The sequence below is a fragment of the Balaenoptera borealis genome (genome assembly GCF_965194805.1).
Source record: "Balaenoptera borealis genome assembly, chromosome: 13".
Lineage (NCBI taxonomy): Eukaryota > Metazoa > Chordata > Mammalia > Artiodactyla > Balaenopteridae > Balaenoptera > Balaenoptera borealis.
Window position 1 is genome coordinate 68,055,597 of NC_138870.1, and position 16,742 is coordinate 68,072,338.

A 16,742-nucleotide genomic window follows, 5' to 3' on the forward strand; every position below is an offset into this window, starting at 1 on the left:
TGATGACAGTAGATAGGAATCTGATGGTCCAGTGTACCAAATCCTGAAACTAAAATACCCTGAAGGGGGAAGGACCTTTAAATAAACTTGAAATGAACTTAAATTCAAATAGATGTGCAGACAATCTAAATCATACATGTGTACAGAGCTCAAGGTTTTTTGTCTTGTGAGTTGCTGTCAAGTCATTTATTTATTTATGTGTATTCTTTAGGAAGGTCACTACAGCATGCACTAAAAACCAGAGTATTTTCTACAACATTTTTCATCATTAAATAAAATTTACAGGGATCTGCAGAAGGCAGAGTTTCTAATAACTCTTTGAATGTGCTTATTCTGAAAGTATAGTATTAGACACACCAAAATTTGATGGTTCTTAATCAAAGTGTCATAGACTTGGGGGCATTCAAACTTTTATATGTACTAGGCATAATGATGGTCTATCCAGACTCACCTTTCAGCTAACACACTTAGCATGGGGACACAGATGGATGGGAAAGATGACCCTGACCCACATAAGACCCACATTCCTCTGCAAGGATAGAAGCATGATAATCAGGAAATGATGGTTGTTAGTTACAGAAAATGCATTATTGCGAAAACCAGGGGAAAAGTGCTTATGAGAGGAAGTGATTGGATTATGGGGAATGAGAGAATAAGGATAGATCATTCCTACTGAGTAAATTGCTGTGATTTATAAGAGAAAGGGTATAGTGATATCTTGGCCTACTACTGACTAGATTCATTTCACAAACAATCCTAAATCAGAATGTGACAGTTTATGGAGAGACAAACAAAGTCTCCCAAAGATGCTTATATATTACTAAGCTTTTAAACTGGCATATTTTCAATTCCCCATACCTTTACTGCTTTAAGCTTCCTTTATTTTGATTGTTGACATTCATAATTGTAATTTTGTATCCCCCCTTATGTAACTCTAATAATAGTTTACTACACACTGGAATAAAAGAAAAAAATAATACTGAATTATTTTATTATGCATTTTTGGAATTTTGATAAATTCCAAGAGAAAATTGCATAAAAGAAACTTGAAAATGTTATTTGCTTAAAAGTACACTATAATATTTGGACAGTATTAAAATAATTAGATACTATTTTATAGTATACTTTGAGCATTTGGTGTTCTAAATATTTCTCTTAAAATATCCATGAGTTAATCAAATGTTTATCTTTCATTGCTCTACACAGATGAAATATATATTCAGTTATATATTATGTGCATATAATATATTCATATCAGTTTAGTTAGGTATGTGTTTACTTTTTTTATTTCAAATTTAGGACTTCTTATTCCATCATATTATAATTCTTCAAGAATATAGATTAATATAATATGTTCTAAGAGAAATATTTCATAAAGGATTTAACATGGGAACACTTGCATAACAAAACAGGCAATTTTATCAAGTATACTGGAAAATGCAAATGTTATTAAGAGTGATTGTTTCTTAAAAAAGAAAGAAAAAAAACACTTAAGGAAAGTTCAAGAGTTAAAGCACAGCTCAGCGAGGGGCTAAATACTTTGCCTTTTTATAATGATTGATTAGTGCATAGAACTTAAAATATTTAGTAGTTCAAGTGGTTAGTATGTACCATGAATGATCTTTGAACGTCATTTTTCTGTCAGCTCTGCTTGGGGTAGCAGACACTCCCTGATGAGGGCTTTGATTGCTGGTATTAAAGGAATGATTGCAGGGTTGACATTTTACTCTGAAAGACGAGAATTTGAAGCAAGGCATCATACTGCTTTCTGAGCTGGTCTACAGACATGTTTGCAAGACTAGCTGAGGTTTTCCTTGGGAAATGGTTTTGGATCTGTCCTCATTTGAGACCCCCAAAGATCCAGACTACAGAGCAGAGAAGACACAGACATAGAAGAATATTTCCAGAAAATATTTGTAAAAACAAGCTACCATCAACCTAGTCACAGAAAAATCTCATCGGCTTTCTTATCACAGAAAATTCTCAGTAAGCTGTCCATGTTATCTGGGCAACAGTAATGCACCACCTTGCCTGCCTGCTAGAATGAGTTAGGTTTAAAAGTGTAATCCCGACAGCCATCGAGTTTGTATATGTTACAGAGGTATAAGAATAACATTCTGGAGATAATCTGTCCTCTTTTGATATAATGAATTTTGGCCCATCTTCTTGGTATGAGTTAGATACCAAGCACCAAAATCTATAGAGGCTCCTTCTAATTCATTATATTAGTTTATTAAACGATGGCATTTGTCTTTTTTGTCTATGACAGCAGTTCTTAAAAGACCTTAGCCATGGCATTAAAGGCCCTACACAATCTGGCCTCATTTCCTGTCTGACTCACATTCTGACTTACTTGGCTCCAGCCTCACTGGAGTCCCTGTTATTCCTAGAACACACCAGGCACAGTCCTGTCTCAGGGCCTTTGCACTGGCCATTCTCCCCCCTGTGACACTCCTTCTTCAAACATTCCCATGCTCCCACACCTCCTTCAAATCTTTGTTTAAATGTCACCTGTTTAGAGAGGCATAGCCTGACCACCATATTTTTTAAAATAGTAACTCTTATCCACATTCCCATCCCAATTACCCTGCTTCATTTTTTTGTCATGGTACATATCACTTCCTAACATAGTATATCATTTATTTGTATGTTATATATTAATTTATATAAATTTTTATAATATACTTATATATTATTTGTCTCCCTCCACTGAAATAGTGGTTCCATGATCTTTGTATCTTTGGTTTTCTTCTGTATTCCCAGCACCTCAAAAATGCCTGCCTTGAGTAGGTGTTCAATAAACAGTTGCTGAGTGAAGAAGAGTGGGTACATACTAGAAGCTCTATATGGATAGGTCCACAGCTACCTTGATCACTTCTATAAGCTTGGTGTCTTCCCAGTCCCTGGCACATAGAAGATGCTCAATAAATATTGGTTGGATAAATGCATAAATTTCACCTAAAAGCCAACAGAACATTTTGGTAGAAATAAAGGAAAAGGTAGGCTAAAATATTTTCCTGTCTCATACCACTTGAAACGTGCAGCCTGTCAGAAAATTCTTCCTCTCCACAATGGTCCATACAGAGCTAGAAGGCAGGTTTTGCAAAAATATTAATAAAGGATAAATAATTAAAATATTAATCAATAGCCACCTTAATAAAGCTTTACTTAGCTTCTAGCCCATCCCCTTTTACAGAGTCAAAGGCAGGAGACAGGCCATTGAAACCCACAAAACATCTTACATTTTTCAGAGCGATTTCTCCATGAGGAAAGTATATAATGATGATCAGTAATGGTGTACCTAATCCTGAAGCCTATGCACTCCTTATTTCTAAGGAATATCCAGCTTGGGAAGGAAAGAGAGTTGCCACTTTTGAATATGGAGTGCATTATTCTGTGAGGGCATCCAAAAACAATTATGCTGGTGGCAGGAGACCTCCTATAGCTCTCATTTGTTATGTGTACAGTTATCTAAATGAATTATGCTACAATTTGAGGCAGTTTTCCTAAATCTAGGATCCTAAAGTTAGAATAAGACTGAAGATCTCAGGACATGCAGGGTATGTTTAAGTGCTGAGATTCCATGATCTCTCTACATTAGTCACCAGAGAAATCATGTGCCTAATTCTGTCATTATTATTAACACCTCTCAGCTTATCACACCTCTGAATCCAGGAGCATCCCCCCCCCTCACTCTCTCCCCTGGATGCCATATAGACTGGATCTCTGAGTCAATGTTCAGAGTATTGCACAAAGTTCAGAAAAGGTACAAGTAGGAAGGATATGTTTGTCACCCCAAAAGCATTTTCCCACAGAAACTTTCTTATACATATTTCCTAGAGTCCTCTATAGTAACATTTGAGTACTTCTTTAAATTATTTCAATGCTACTATTAAAAAATACTTTTATGGGCTGAGCTGGGCTCCCAAATTCCAGAACATATAATATCATCTCTCTTGGAAATGTTCTAAGTACCAATAACTCATTCATAGTTCAAAGATTGTTACTACTATTAGCATCTTAAACAGCTACCTGGTGTTGAAATAAAACTTTTGTCTTTCTTCAGAGCCTGTGACTCACTTGAACCAGATATACTTGCCATATTATACTATCCCAATTTGTAAGGAATTATCTGAAAATTTTTTTAAAACCCTCCTCCATCTTGGTCCTGTCTCCCTGGTTCTAGGCTCATCTTTCCAATTGCCAGGCAGGCATCTGAATCCTTGTGAGTATCTCAGACTTAATGAGTACAGACCAAATTTATCATCTCCTACCATAGTCTTATCCCTACCAAAACTAGTGTCTGTTCCTGAACGTGCTGTTGTTGTGAATTCTAGCAATATTCTCCCAGTATTAATACATGAGTTAGCTTTTACTACATTCTCTATTTCACATCTCATCTGCCCTTAAGTACTTTTTATTAGATTTTCTAAGGGCTCTGGGATTCATCTCCTCCTATCTCTACCTACTGTCACTCTTCTACTTTTGGGTCTCATCAGATCTCACCTGGCTTTTTGGAAATAGCCTATCTGGACTCATTGCTTCAGAGCACATATCTTTTTCATAGCTGCATCAGATTTCTTCCTAAATCATTAGAAAAATACTTCCCTTTTCAGAACTTTCAGTGGCATCCCATTGTTTAAAGATAATCGAGTGCTCCCTAACTTAGTTCCCAAATGACTGCTTGAGGCTTGTTCCCTACCCTATCCCTCCATTAATGCTGGTCTTTCTGTGATATCTCTATTCCTTAAATTTAGGGATTCTGATTTTTTTTTTGTACCATGCATTCCTTGGACAGTCTGGTGAAGTGTGTGGAACCCTTCCTAGAGTTATATTTTTCAATTATAAAATAATAAGCATAAGCATAAGATTAATAAGCATAAGAAAGCCGTTCTGCAGAAATAATATTCTGCCTGTGGATCCCATTGTTTATATCTTTGTGGCTTTGCTTATGACCTTCTTAGCAAAGAAGTGCCCCCAAACTTGCCCTTTTGATTATTGAAATCCTTCTCATGTTTCAAAGTCTATTCAATCCCCAGCTCCTCTCTGCAACTTTACCTTGACTCCCCGCCCAACTGTACTCACCACTTTGTCTTTGCCCTCTCATAGTAGATTATTTGTATTTCTAATTAGTTCTTATCTTTACTTTGCCCTTTGTTATAATATTTTGTATTAATTTACAAAAAGGGCCAAACACTAAACTAATGGGCTACTTTCACACATTTTGTGTTCGCAGTTCTTTCTAAAACACTGTGAAATATGCATATGAAGAGGAAACTGAGGTCCAGAAATTTTATTGTCTGACCAAGATCATACAACTTGTTGCTGTTATAAATTTGAGGAAATGAATATTTTCTCTTCTTGTTTACCCCTTCTCAGGATCTAAGGAATGATATTGTTCAGTAATGTTTGTTCATGTGGATTTAAAAATCAGAAATGCTGGGAAATATTCATCTCCCAATATTTAATATCCCTGGAAATGATGAGGGGCCGTGCTAGGACAGGGATGTGTAAACAGTGTTTCTAGGTCAATGTCTATGTCAAAGTAACTGTGACTAAATCCTTCTTAACATACTGAAAACTCTTCTAATTCCTAGTAGTTTCACAAATTGAAATTTCAACACAGGTTTTCATCAGTCAGTTCCTTAAAATATTATTTCTTGTTTTGCACTCTTGAGGAAAGACAACAATAATAAAAGTAAGACAAATTAAAGAATTTGTTTGGAATCATAATGAACTCAGGAAATGTTTACATTTGTAATAATAAGATCAGTTGTATAACCTATTTCCTATGCTACCCCCTCAGTGAAAACAATAAACCAACCCAATTTATTGATACATTTGTAAGACAATACGTTTTAAATATAATTCACTTGAACCAGTTCCACTTTTCTGTAGTCAAATGTTTAGTTTCTGCAAGTTTTCCTAAAACAACATTGTTAACCTATTTTAAAATAAAATATTGATTTGTTCAAAAAGATTTATTTTAGCAATAGTAATGCTTTCTTTTCAAACTGTTATTTCAAGTTTAAAAATCATGTATTTATGACCATTAATTTCTCATATGGAAGTTCTTTATGCATAGTAATTATTTTGAAAGTAATTACATCGTTTGATTTGCCAATGCCTTTTAGCACGCTGTGAACTATAAATTTATGTATAATTAATTCATCATGATTATCCTTTTTTACGGTCTTTTCTATTATCGTATTGTGGCAAATACTAGCTTAAATGTAGCAAGGTAACTGATTATTTTCTATTTTCATAGCTCCAGATGGTCCTCCTGAAAATGTGTATGTAGTAGCAACATCACCTTTTAGCATCAACATCAGCTGGAGTGAACCTGCTGTCATTACTGGACCAACATTCTATTTGATAGATGTCAAATCGGTAAGGCATGTCTTACCTTCTACAAAAGACAGTATAGAGCATGGTTAAGAATATAGGTTTTGGAACCAGACTTTGAATTTTAATCTCAGCTCTGTTAGGCAGCTTACTTAACTTGTTTGCGTTTCAGTGTCCACATCTGTAAAATAAAGATTGATAATACTACCCAGTGTACAGAGATTTTGTGAGGACTAAATTAGAAAATATGCCTAAAGAACTTAAAACATTGCCTGACGCATAGTAAGTGTTCAATAAATGTAAATAAAGTATTGTCACCATGGTTATTATTGTATTTATCGTCAGGGTATAGATGATGTATATAAACGAGGTTAAGTTGATAATAATATATTGGTTTAAAATACAGTGAAAACGAACTCAAAACATAAAAGGAGAACGGACAAGGCATTAGGAGAAATATCTCCCAAATAAGATAGCATCAGAGCTTAATTTTGAAAATAATTGAAGCGGAACATGAAAAGGAAATGGTAATAGAAGTTAGAATAATAGAAAAGGTAGCTTCCTGCAGGAAAAAGCAAGTAGTTCTGGAATCCTTGGTCAAAACTTTAAAGGAGAAAAGGCTGAGAGATGAGGCCAGATCAGGAGGCAGACTTATAACATGTTATGGAGTGTGGGTTTCATGGTAAGGGCAGTGGGGTGCCAATTGTGGAATTAAAGCAGTGTCGGGATACAGATTTCTGTTTTACAGGATCAGTATGGGTGCATTGTAGAGAATAGTTTTAGAGAAGTCCTGGGGGTGCAAAATTAAGTAAGGAGACAGGAAACTATAAGAGTAAAACTGGACAAGAAAAGAAGGACAGAGGAAATGGAGTGAGGAAAACAGAATGAAAAGTAATTTAAAACTACAGGATTTGGTGAAAAAAATCTGTGGATGGTGAGTGAAAAGAATAATCAAGGATGACTTTAAGATATATGATTTGGAAAATTGTGAGGAGGAACAGATTTGTAGAGGAAAGGCATGAATTCAGTACTAGATGCCTGGGAATCCTCCAGATGAAGATAGCCCATTAGCAGTATTATTTGTGGATCTGTAGCTCAGGAGAGGAAGTTTGTATTTCCAGATTTGGGAACTGTTGGTGTTTAGATGATAGATGAAATAATATGAGTAGATGAGATTAACTACACAACATGTAAAGACTCTTCTGTAAGAACTAACCTGAGGATAGTATCCTGGGGAATACAAACATTTAAATGAGATGTCCCTGAAGACACCAAATTGGAGTAGCCTTCCAGACAGAAGGAGACCCAAGCATGAGAGTCAAGCCTTTCACCTAAGACAGGGTGCTGCACAATGTGAATAATGCAGAGTTGTTATCTAGGGTTAGAATTGGAAATATCTCCTTGCCAGCCTGCTTGAGCTTTACTGGACCTGATGGGCAGTCTCTGACGGTTGCGTCTAACACATTAAATTAGGTAATTCATGGTGAATTCTCCTCTCCTTCTTGCTGTTTCTATCCATCTCTTGTTTAACTTTTATGATTTTTTTATGTCTTTATATTATTTCTTAAAGGAAATACTTCTTTCTCAAAAGACGTGTCATGATTAAAAGAAAATTTCAGGGTTTATTGGTACATTTGTTCTCACATTCAGTCTTCAGTTTATGTTCCTTTTTTAGAGCATATCTGTGAAGATTTTTAGTTAATAATTAGCCAAAAATAATCAACATGAATGACAAATGCTCTGGGAATAGCATTAAAAGTAAATTATAAAATGTTAATGCTGTGCTCTATCAAGTAAAAGACACTTTATTAAGGAAAATACCTCTCTCTTGGAATTTGTTTGTGTTTAAAGGAGGGAAAAATAAAACATTAAAAAAAGTGATTTATAACCTCATTCTCTTAGCATTCTTACTGAGATTAAAAATGAGCAAGGGCAAGAGAGAAGGCTGGAAAGATAACTAATATTGTAATTGCTTATTTCAGTTACATATTAGCTCTTCATATGCATTGTATTATCATATCTTATCTAATAACATTTTGATGTAAATATTATCATCTGCATTTTGCATAAAGGGGAACTGAGGCACAGAGATGATAAATAACTTCTCAAATATTAAGACGTGGCTAAAACCAGTAGACAGTGGTGTGATGGAAAATAGGAAAAACCATCAAAAAGCAAATAAAAATTGCCAAACTGAAATATATGCTCACCAAAACACCTTTGGATCAAAGATAGCAAAAATTCAAACAGATTCTAACACTTCACAGTTTCCCTAGGATTCTTGGAACTAAGTTGTCATTTGTTCCTTCTTCCCTTCATTCTTTCAACACACTTTATTTTTTTAATTTTTATATTGGAGCATAGTTGATTAACAATGTTGTGTTAGTTTCAGATGTACAGCAAAGTGATTCAGTTATACATATATACATGCATCTATTCTTTTTCAAATTCTTATCCCATTTACGTTATTACATAATATTGAACAGAGTTCCCTGTGCTATGCAGTAGGTCCTTGTTGGTTATCTATTTTAAATATAGCAGTGTGTACATGTCAATCCCAAACTCCCAACACACTTTTAAATACATTCAAATGCCAGCATTGTGGTACATGCTGGGTATGTAGAAGTGAACAAGTCTGACGTGGTCATTATCCTTATAGAGTTTATCTGCAGCTCATTTCATGAATATATAACTATCTACCTTCAAAAGTCATTGGCTCGCAGGCCAAAGAAGAACGTATGTCACTGAATTTAGGACTTATGCTGCAGCCTGGCCTCTGCCAAATACTAACCGCAAGGGCATAAAACTCTTCCCTTAAAAGACTCAAATTAAGCAAAAATTGACAATCTTGAATAAAGATATATGGGCTTAGATATCATCCTGGATGATTCTACTGGAAATTAATGCATTTTGTGGCCCTTTGTGTGTCAGTCCCTTTATTTTTTAACTTAGCAAATACTTAGTAGCTTCTTTCACCAAGACAGAGATGGAAAACAAAGTTCTGCTTCCAAGTAGCTCACACTCTAGAGAATGACACCAGAATATAAAGAGCTAATTGTAGAGTATGAGGTATGCAGTCTTTTTTGGAATATAAACTAACAAAATAATTAAAGTTTCTGTTATGGGGGACATAATATATAGAGGAAACTGCACAAAGAAGGTTAAATTTGTTCTGGGATGTAAGAATTAAATGGGGGTGTACCAGGTGGGGAAGAGTGCAGGTGGGGCAGGCAAAGGAGAGGAAAATAGAACCAGAATCTAATTACTGACAATGTATATAAAACAACCATACTTCAAAAAAAATGGCAGACATTTCATCATAATAATCGATGATCAAATATGAGCAAACAAATTTGGAGCTGATTGAAGGGAAATGATGGGTCAAAAAGGTCTGAGGTTTCAGTCCTGGGTAAGTGGACGAATATTAGTTAATGATAGTAGGTTTAGTGAAGAAAGAAAATGAATTTTTCCACATGCTGTATTTGAGGGCCCAGCATTCTTTTTGAATTTTACTGTATATTTTTTAAGATATAGTAGATCACATGCATGTTATTTCATGTTTTACTACTTGCTATTTGTTATCCATTTTTTAATGGAAGGCATTGGAATAATTTAGTTTTACTTTATAAGACCATGCCCCATGACTTTGTGTAGAGAGGTCTGGACTCTTCAAAGACCTGGGAGTAAATCCTGTCTCAGCTACCAAGTTGCTATGGAATCCTGAGGAATTCAGCTCAACTCTACAAAATCAGAGTTGAAATAGCTATAGTAGTCAGGCAAGGAACATCAAGGAATAGTCACAATGAAGCTTCAGTGAGGAATTGGAGACCCCTGCCCCATTAGAGGAGTCACCTGTCACTCATCTCTAGATAATTGTTACCCAGCATGAATATAAGCCTAGTCATAGGGGAAATTTTAAAAGCCCGATTTGTAAGTGATATTTAGATGTTGACAACTAATTAAATACATACACACTTTCTACCAGTGGGTGCATGCACCCGATCAATGGGATTCCTACACTGATTGATTTGTTTTTCTGCCACTTTAGAAGTGGAACACCTCCCTCCACTGCTCTGGTTCGATCTGTTTGACTTTTTGCAGATCCGATATTTTTCAGCCTTTTGCTGTGTTTCTCATAGCAACATCGTTTTTAGTTAAAAAGGCTCTTAGAAAAGAGCATTTGAAGAACATATTAAACAAAAGAACATCTTTCAAAGTTATGAGAGAGGGTCAAGTTGAAAATGAACTTGATAGTGAGGACACTGTATCCAACTTGTTTTTAAGTCTTTCAAGTACTTGAGAGAAGCAGGCATAATAGGATTTCAAACTTGCTGTTGTTCATCTCAGGAAAAGCCCTTCTGTTTAGTGCTAGAAACTTTAGCTATGCTTAATCCCCACAGTGAATAGGCCAGACTCTCCATCAAAGACAGACTATGTTTTAATAAATTATACAACTATATTTAATATACCTAAGCATACTCATTTGTACACATTTAAAAATTATGACATCTATGTTAATTGATTCCTTAGTGCCTTGCACGGTGCTAGATCAGTTTTTCAAACTTCAATTAGGACCAGCATTTTTAAAATGAATTGGAATAAAATTAAAAGGAGCAGAAAATGTCAAAGTGCATTTCAGAAGTTGTATTTCTGAAAAGCAATTTTCAGTTATAAAGAATACACACACACACATCCTGAATTATGTTGCAAAATGTGTTTCATTTTTGTTGGTCATGGTTAAAAAAAAAAAAAATTGCAAATTTCTGTGCCGGCTACTTCAGATCTGTTTTTTCTAAATCATCAAAATACTTTAAGCAGATATTATCACCCCAATCTTACATATACAGAAAGTAAGACAGAGAGCATAAATGACTTATCAAATGCTACAGGAGTTATTAAGTGACCAGGTTGGGATTTGAACCCTTGATGTCTGGGTACCAACCTATATTCTTTCTTCTATAAAACATTGGAGTATAAAAATAAACAAATGGGACCTAATGAAACTTAAAGGCTTTTGCACAGCAAAGGAAACCATAAACAAGACCAAAAGACAACCCTCAGAATGGGAGAAAATATTTGCAAATGAAGCAACTGACAAAGGATTAATTTCCAAAATTTACAAGTAGCTCATGCAGCTCAATATCAAAAAAACAAACAACCCAATCCAAAAATGGGCAGAAGACCTAAATAGACATTTCTCCAAAGAAGATATACAGATTGCCAACAAATACATGAAAGAATGCTCAACATCACTAATCATTAGAGAAATGCAAATCAAAACTACTATGAGGTATCACACCAGTCAGAATGGCCATCATCAAAAAATCTACGTACAATAAATGCTGGAGAGGGTGTGGAGAAAAGGGAACCCTCTTGCACCGTTGGTGGGAATGTAAATTGATACAGCCACTATGGAGAACAGTATGGAGGTTCCTTAAAAGACTAAAAATAGAACTACCATATGACCCAGCAATCCCACTACTGGGCATATACCCTGAGAAAACCATAATTCAAAAAGAGTTGTGTACCACAATGTTCACTGCAGCACTATTTACAATAGCCAGGACATGGGAGCAACCTAAGTGTCCATCGACAGATGAATGCATAAAGAAGATGTGACACATATATACAATGGAATATTACTCAACCATAAAAGGAAACAAAATTGAGTTATTTGCAGTGAGGTGGATGGACCTAGAGTCTGTCATACAGAGTGAAGTCAAAAAGAGAAAAACAAATACCGTATGTGAACACATATATATGGAATCTAAAAAAAAAAAAAAGGTTCTGAAGAACATAGGGGCAGGACAGGAATAAAGACGCAGAAGTAGAGCATGGACTTGAGGACACGGGGAGGGGAAAGGGTAAGCTGGGACAAAGTGAGAGAGTGGCATGGACATATATACACTACCAAATGTAAAACAGCTAGCTAGTCGGAAGCAGCCGCATAGCACAGGGAGATCAGCTCAGTGCTTTGTGACCACCTAGAGGGGTGGGATAGGGAGGGTGGGAGGGAGACGCAAGAGGGAGGAGATATGGGGATATATGTATATGTATAGCTGATTCACTTTCTTATAAAGCAGAAACTAACACACCGTTGTAAAGCAATTATACTCCAATAAAGATGTTAAAAAAAAATTGGAGTATAAATTTCATTGACTGTGGAGATGATTTCTGCTTGTTCTGATTAATTGTGATTGATTTTTTTCTTTTACTTTCAATTGTTGAAATAATTGTAATTAGTAAACTGTTAAAGTAGCACTTTGGATTTCCCAGGTCCGTCTGACTGTAAATAAAAGAATTTTTGAAGCTTGGCTAGAAAAATATACCACTCATAGCTTTCTATTATTATGTTTTAGTGATTTGTATCTCAAGTGCTGCTTCCTTTAATTGTTAGCTGTTTTTTCCTGTAGGTAGATAGTGATGAATTTAATATTTCCTTAATCAAGTCAAATGGAGAAAATAAAACCATAGAAATTAAAGATTTGAAAATATTCACAAGGTATTCCGTGGTGATCACTGCATTCACTGGCAATATTAGTGCTGCACATATGGAAGGAAAGTCAAGTGCTGAAGTGATTGTTACTACTTTAGAATCAGGTAAGGTTTATTTTTCATGCTAAAAATTGACTGAGTTAGGTGTCTTTCTTACAGTTTCTCACACCTTACCCTACAAAGCATATGTGTTAAAAGAAATTTTTTAAGCATATAAGTTTAAAATTCAGTGACTCACTGTGACTGACAAAAGTAAAGCTTTGTATTTACATTTTTGAGGCAAAGTGGAATTATGTAGAATAGTCAATACTTGTAAATACAAAAATAAATTAGTTCATAATAAGGTAACCAATTGTACTTTTTTGCATTTATTTAAACACTATTTCAGAAGTTGAGTTACCTTGCCTAAGAGATGATTTTGTCCAACTGTCTATAGCCAATAAAGCTTCACCTTAAATTCCATTTTAATTATTTCTCTCCCATGGTTTAAATGCACATTAAAGTAATAATACTCTATTATTAAATAATCTAGAATTCAAAATTAGAACCCAGGTTATGTTTTACCATATCTGTTTTCTTCACTTAGTTAAGTGACATGTTTTATTACATAATCTATTTGATAAATGTCAGAATCTATACAGATTTCCTCCAGTTCCTATGAACAGGGTCTGAATGAATAATAAGATTGTAACCAATAAGAGTTTAATGTGGAAAGTCAACTTCCCAGAATTCGCTTGCCCCATCCTCCTTCAGACTCCTGATGTTCTTTGCCACCAGATATATCTTTGGAAAGAGCACATGAAGGGATGTGTTGCTATAGTTTATTTGTTGCTATCTGTAAGGTAAGTATAGGAGGTAAAATATTTTTTAGTTAGTCTTTTCATTATGCTACATACTCTGTTGTCTATAAACTTACGGTTCTAAATTGAAAAGTACATCCTATCCTCAGCACCCTAAAATTCTGCTTGTTTCCATTTTGTGGCCATGTATATTCCAGGTACTTATTTTCTTATTATACTTTTTGCACTTCTCCCCCATCCTACCTATCTGTGAGGAAAGCTGCTGCTAAACTTATTCACATTCACACCACAAAGCATTGATTGCAAATCCTAATGTGCTAACTCTTCCAAGGATATCATAGTTTAATAAATTTCTACTAAACCTCTCAGAGTAGAATTTTAGATGTCAAACGAAAGATATTTGGAGGATAGAAGATTCTTTCTAGCATTCAGATAATTCTTTCATGTATTCAACTTTAAAGCTGATCCTAATTTTAGAGAAACAATTCTTATAAAAAGAAAAAAAATATGTTTCTTATGTATCATAAAAATGTATAATAGCAAATGTTGTGAAAATGTGTGTTGAACCAATTTAACCTTTATTTCAGCTATGCATTTTTTCATCCTGTGATATTTGGCACAATGACATGTTTATTTGCTTTTCTCTCTTTTTTCTCTCACTGTTATTTATTTACTTATTTTTTGCTTGCCATAGGGCACTATCTCTAGGGATGTTTGCAACAATATCTGAATATCTGAATCATTGACAGCCAAATATTAACAGCCTTTTCATGGAAATTCTTTACTTAGAATTTTAGAATTTAGAATGGAATATCCATTTCAATGTGATCAAAATATGTTCATTCAATGAGTCATTTATTTAAAGAATACTGATTATGTAGTACAACAAAAACTAGTCCTTCATAAAATTATTCATAAATAATTTTATCCTCATGTGTATCATTTTAAAATAATAATTTATTGATATTTAGCTAGTTATATGTTAGGATAACTTTTATTTATCAAAAATAAACTGGAATATCTAGAACATAAAGAAATCTTAAAATTCAACACTTAAAAAGAATCCAATTAGAAAATTGACAACGTGAACAGACATTTTACCAGAGAGGAAATATGACTAGCAAATAAACTCATGATAACATAGGTTTTCAACACCATTAGCTATTGGGGAAATGCAAATTGAAACCACAGTGATATATCACTATACATCTACTAGAACAGATGAAATAATAATTTTTAATAAAATAGTGATAATACCAAATGTTGGAAAAGATGCAGAAATACTAGATCTCTCATACATTGCTAGTGGGAATGTAAAAGGGTATAGCTACAATGGAAAAATAATTTGGTGATCTTTTATATACTACCAAATGTAAAATAGCTAGTGGGAAGCAGCCGCATAGCACAGGGAGATCAAGATCAGCTCAGTGCTTTGTGACCACCTAGAGGGGAGGGATAGGGAGGGTGGGAGGGAGACATAAGAGGGAGGATATATGGGGATATATGTATATGTATAGCTGATTCACTTTGTTATAAAGCAGAAACTAACACATCATTGTAAAGCAATTATACTCCAATAAAGATGTTAAAAAAAATTTTTTTTTTTAAATGCACTTACTACATGATCCACCAATTACACTCTTGGACAATTATCATAGAGAATTGAAAACTTAATGTCCATGCAACTATCTGTATATGAATGTTAATAGAAGACTTATTAGTAATGACAACAACAAAATAACTGGAAATACCCAAATGTTTTTATAAATTAAACTCGTACATCCATAAAATGGAACACTACTCAGCAATAAAAATAGAATGAACTACTGATATATACAACAACCCTGATGGACCTCAAGGTCACCGTGCTATTGTCTTTTGCAAATGACAAAACTATGGAGATGGAGATTGATTAGTGTTGTGAGGAGGCATGGAGTGCAAGTCTAAGGGGAGAGCAAGAGGACGTTTCTTTATGGTGATGGAATAGTTTTGTATCTCGTTTCTGGTGATGGTTACAGGAATCTACACATGGCATTAAATTGCATAGAACTACATGCAGATACAGGAAAGCATGAAAAATGGTGAAAACTGAATAACGTCTATAGTCAACATTATTGTACCAGTGTCTGTTTCCAGGTTTGATATTAAACAACAGTTATATAAGATATCACCACTGAGGAAAGCTGGGGGAAGGTTACAGGGGACAGTATGCACGATTTTTGCAACTTCCTGTGAGTCTACATTATTTTTAAGTTCAGAGCATCATAGAAATGCATTCTGTATAAAAATACATATATTATAAAAGGCTAAATAAATAAGCAAATAAATTGGATCACTGTTATGGTTTCTGTGATTTATAGATGTCAATGATTCTATAATGTATCAGCCATTTTGCTTGTTTTCAAAATTAAATGGCTTAAATGATCTGTGTAATACTCTTTATAAACAGAAACTTGAAGCAAATCAGTTTTATATGGACATCAAAATGAACACAAATATTTTTTAAATTGTAATTGCTAAATATTTCATTTCAGTCCCTAAGGACCCACCGAACAACATGACATTTCAGAAGATACCAGATGAAGTTACAAAATTTCAGTTAACATTTCTTCCCCCTTCTCAACCTAATGGAAATATCCAAGTGTATCAAGCTTTGGTTTACCGAGAAGATGATCCCACTGCTGTCCAGATTCGCAACCTCAGTATTATCCAGAAAACGGACACATCTGTCATTGCAATGTTAGAAGGACTAAAAGGCGGACGTACATACAACATCAGTGTAAGAATACATAGCTTTTAATTATTCACCTATCTTACAAAGTTGATTTACAAACTCAGCATTCAAAAATACTGCAGCTTATGTACATAACACATTTTTCCTATCTTTTCGTGGGATCGCTTAAGACATGCCAACTGAAAATAAATTTGGAGAAACAAAATTGCTGATTTCCTATTTTAATACAGCAAGTCCTGTGAAAATATGTAAACAACAAAAAAGCTTGCACAATTGTAGTGGAAATCCAGAAATAAAGCAGGAAGAAAATCCACGTTAAAAGTTAAAGAGCAGTGACCCCTGCTCACCGAAACTAGAGAAAGCCTGCG

At 34.5% G+C, this 16,742-nt stretch overlaps 1 protein-coding gene across 1 annotated transcript in view; it reads left to right on the forward strand.

Annotated features, from left to right (window-relative positions):
• Window positions 1-16,742, forward strand: part of PTPRQ (protein tyrosine phosphatase receptor type Q) — a 289,628-nt gene that overhangs the window by 196,989 nt on the left and 75,897 nt on the right. Inside the window, exons 45-47 of the mRNA XM_082350721.1 lie at window positions 6,269-6,390; window positions 12,759-12,945; window positions 16,175-16,419. Coding sequence (XP_082206847.1) covers window positions 6,269-6,390; window positions 12,759-12,945; window positions 16,175-16,419 — 554 coding nt within the window. The remainder of the gene's footprint in view (window positions 1-6,268; window positions 6,391-12,758; window positions 12,946-16,174; window positions 16,420-16,742) is intronic.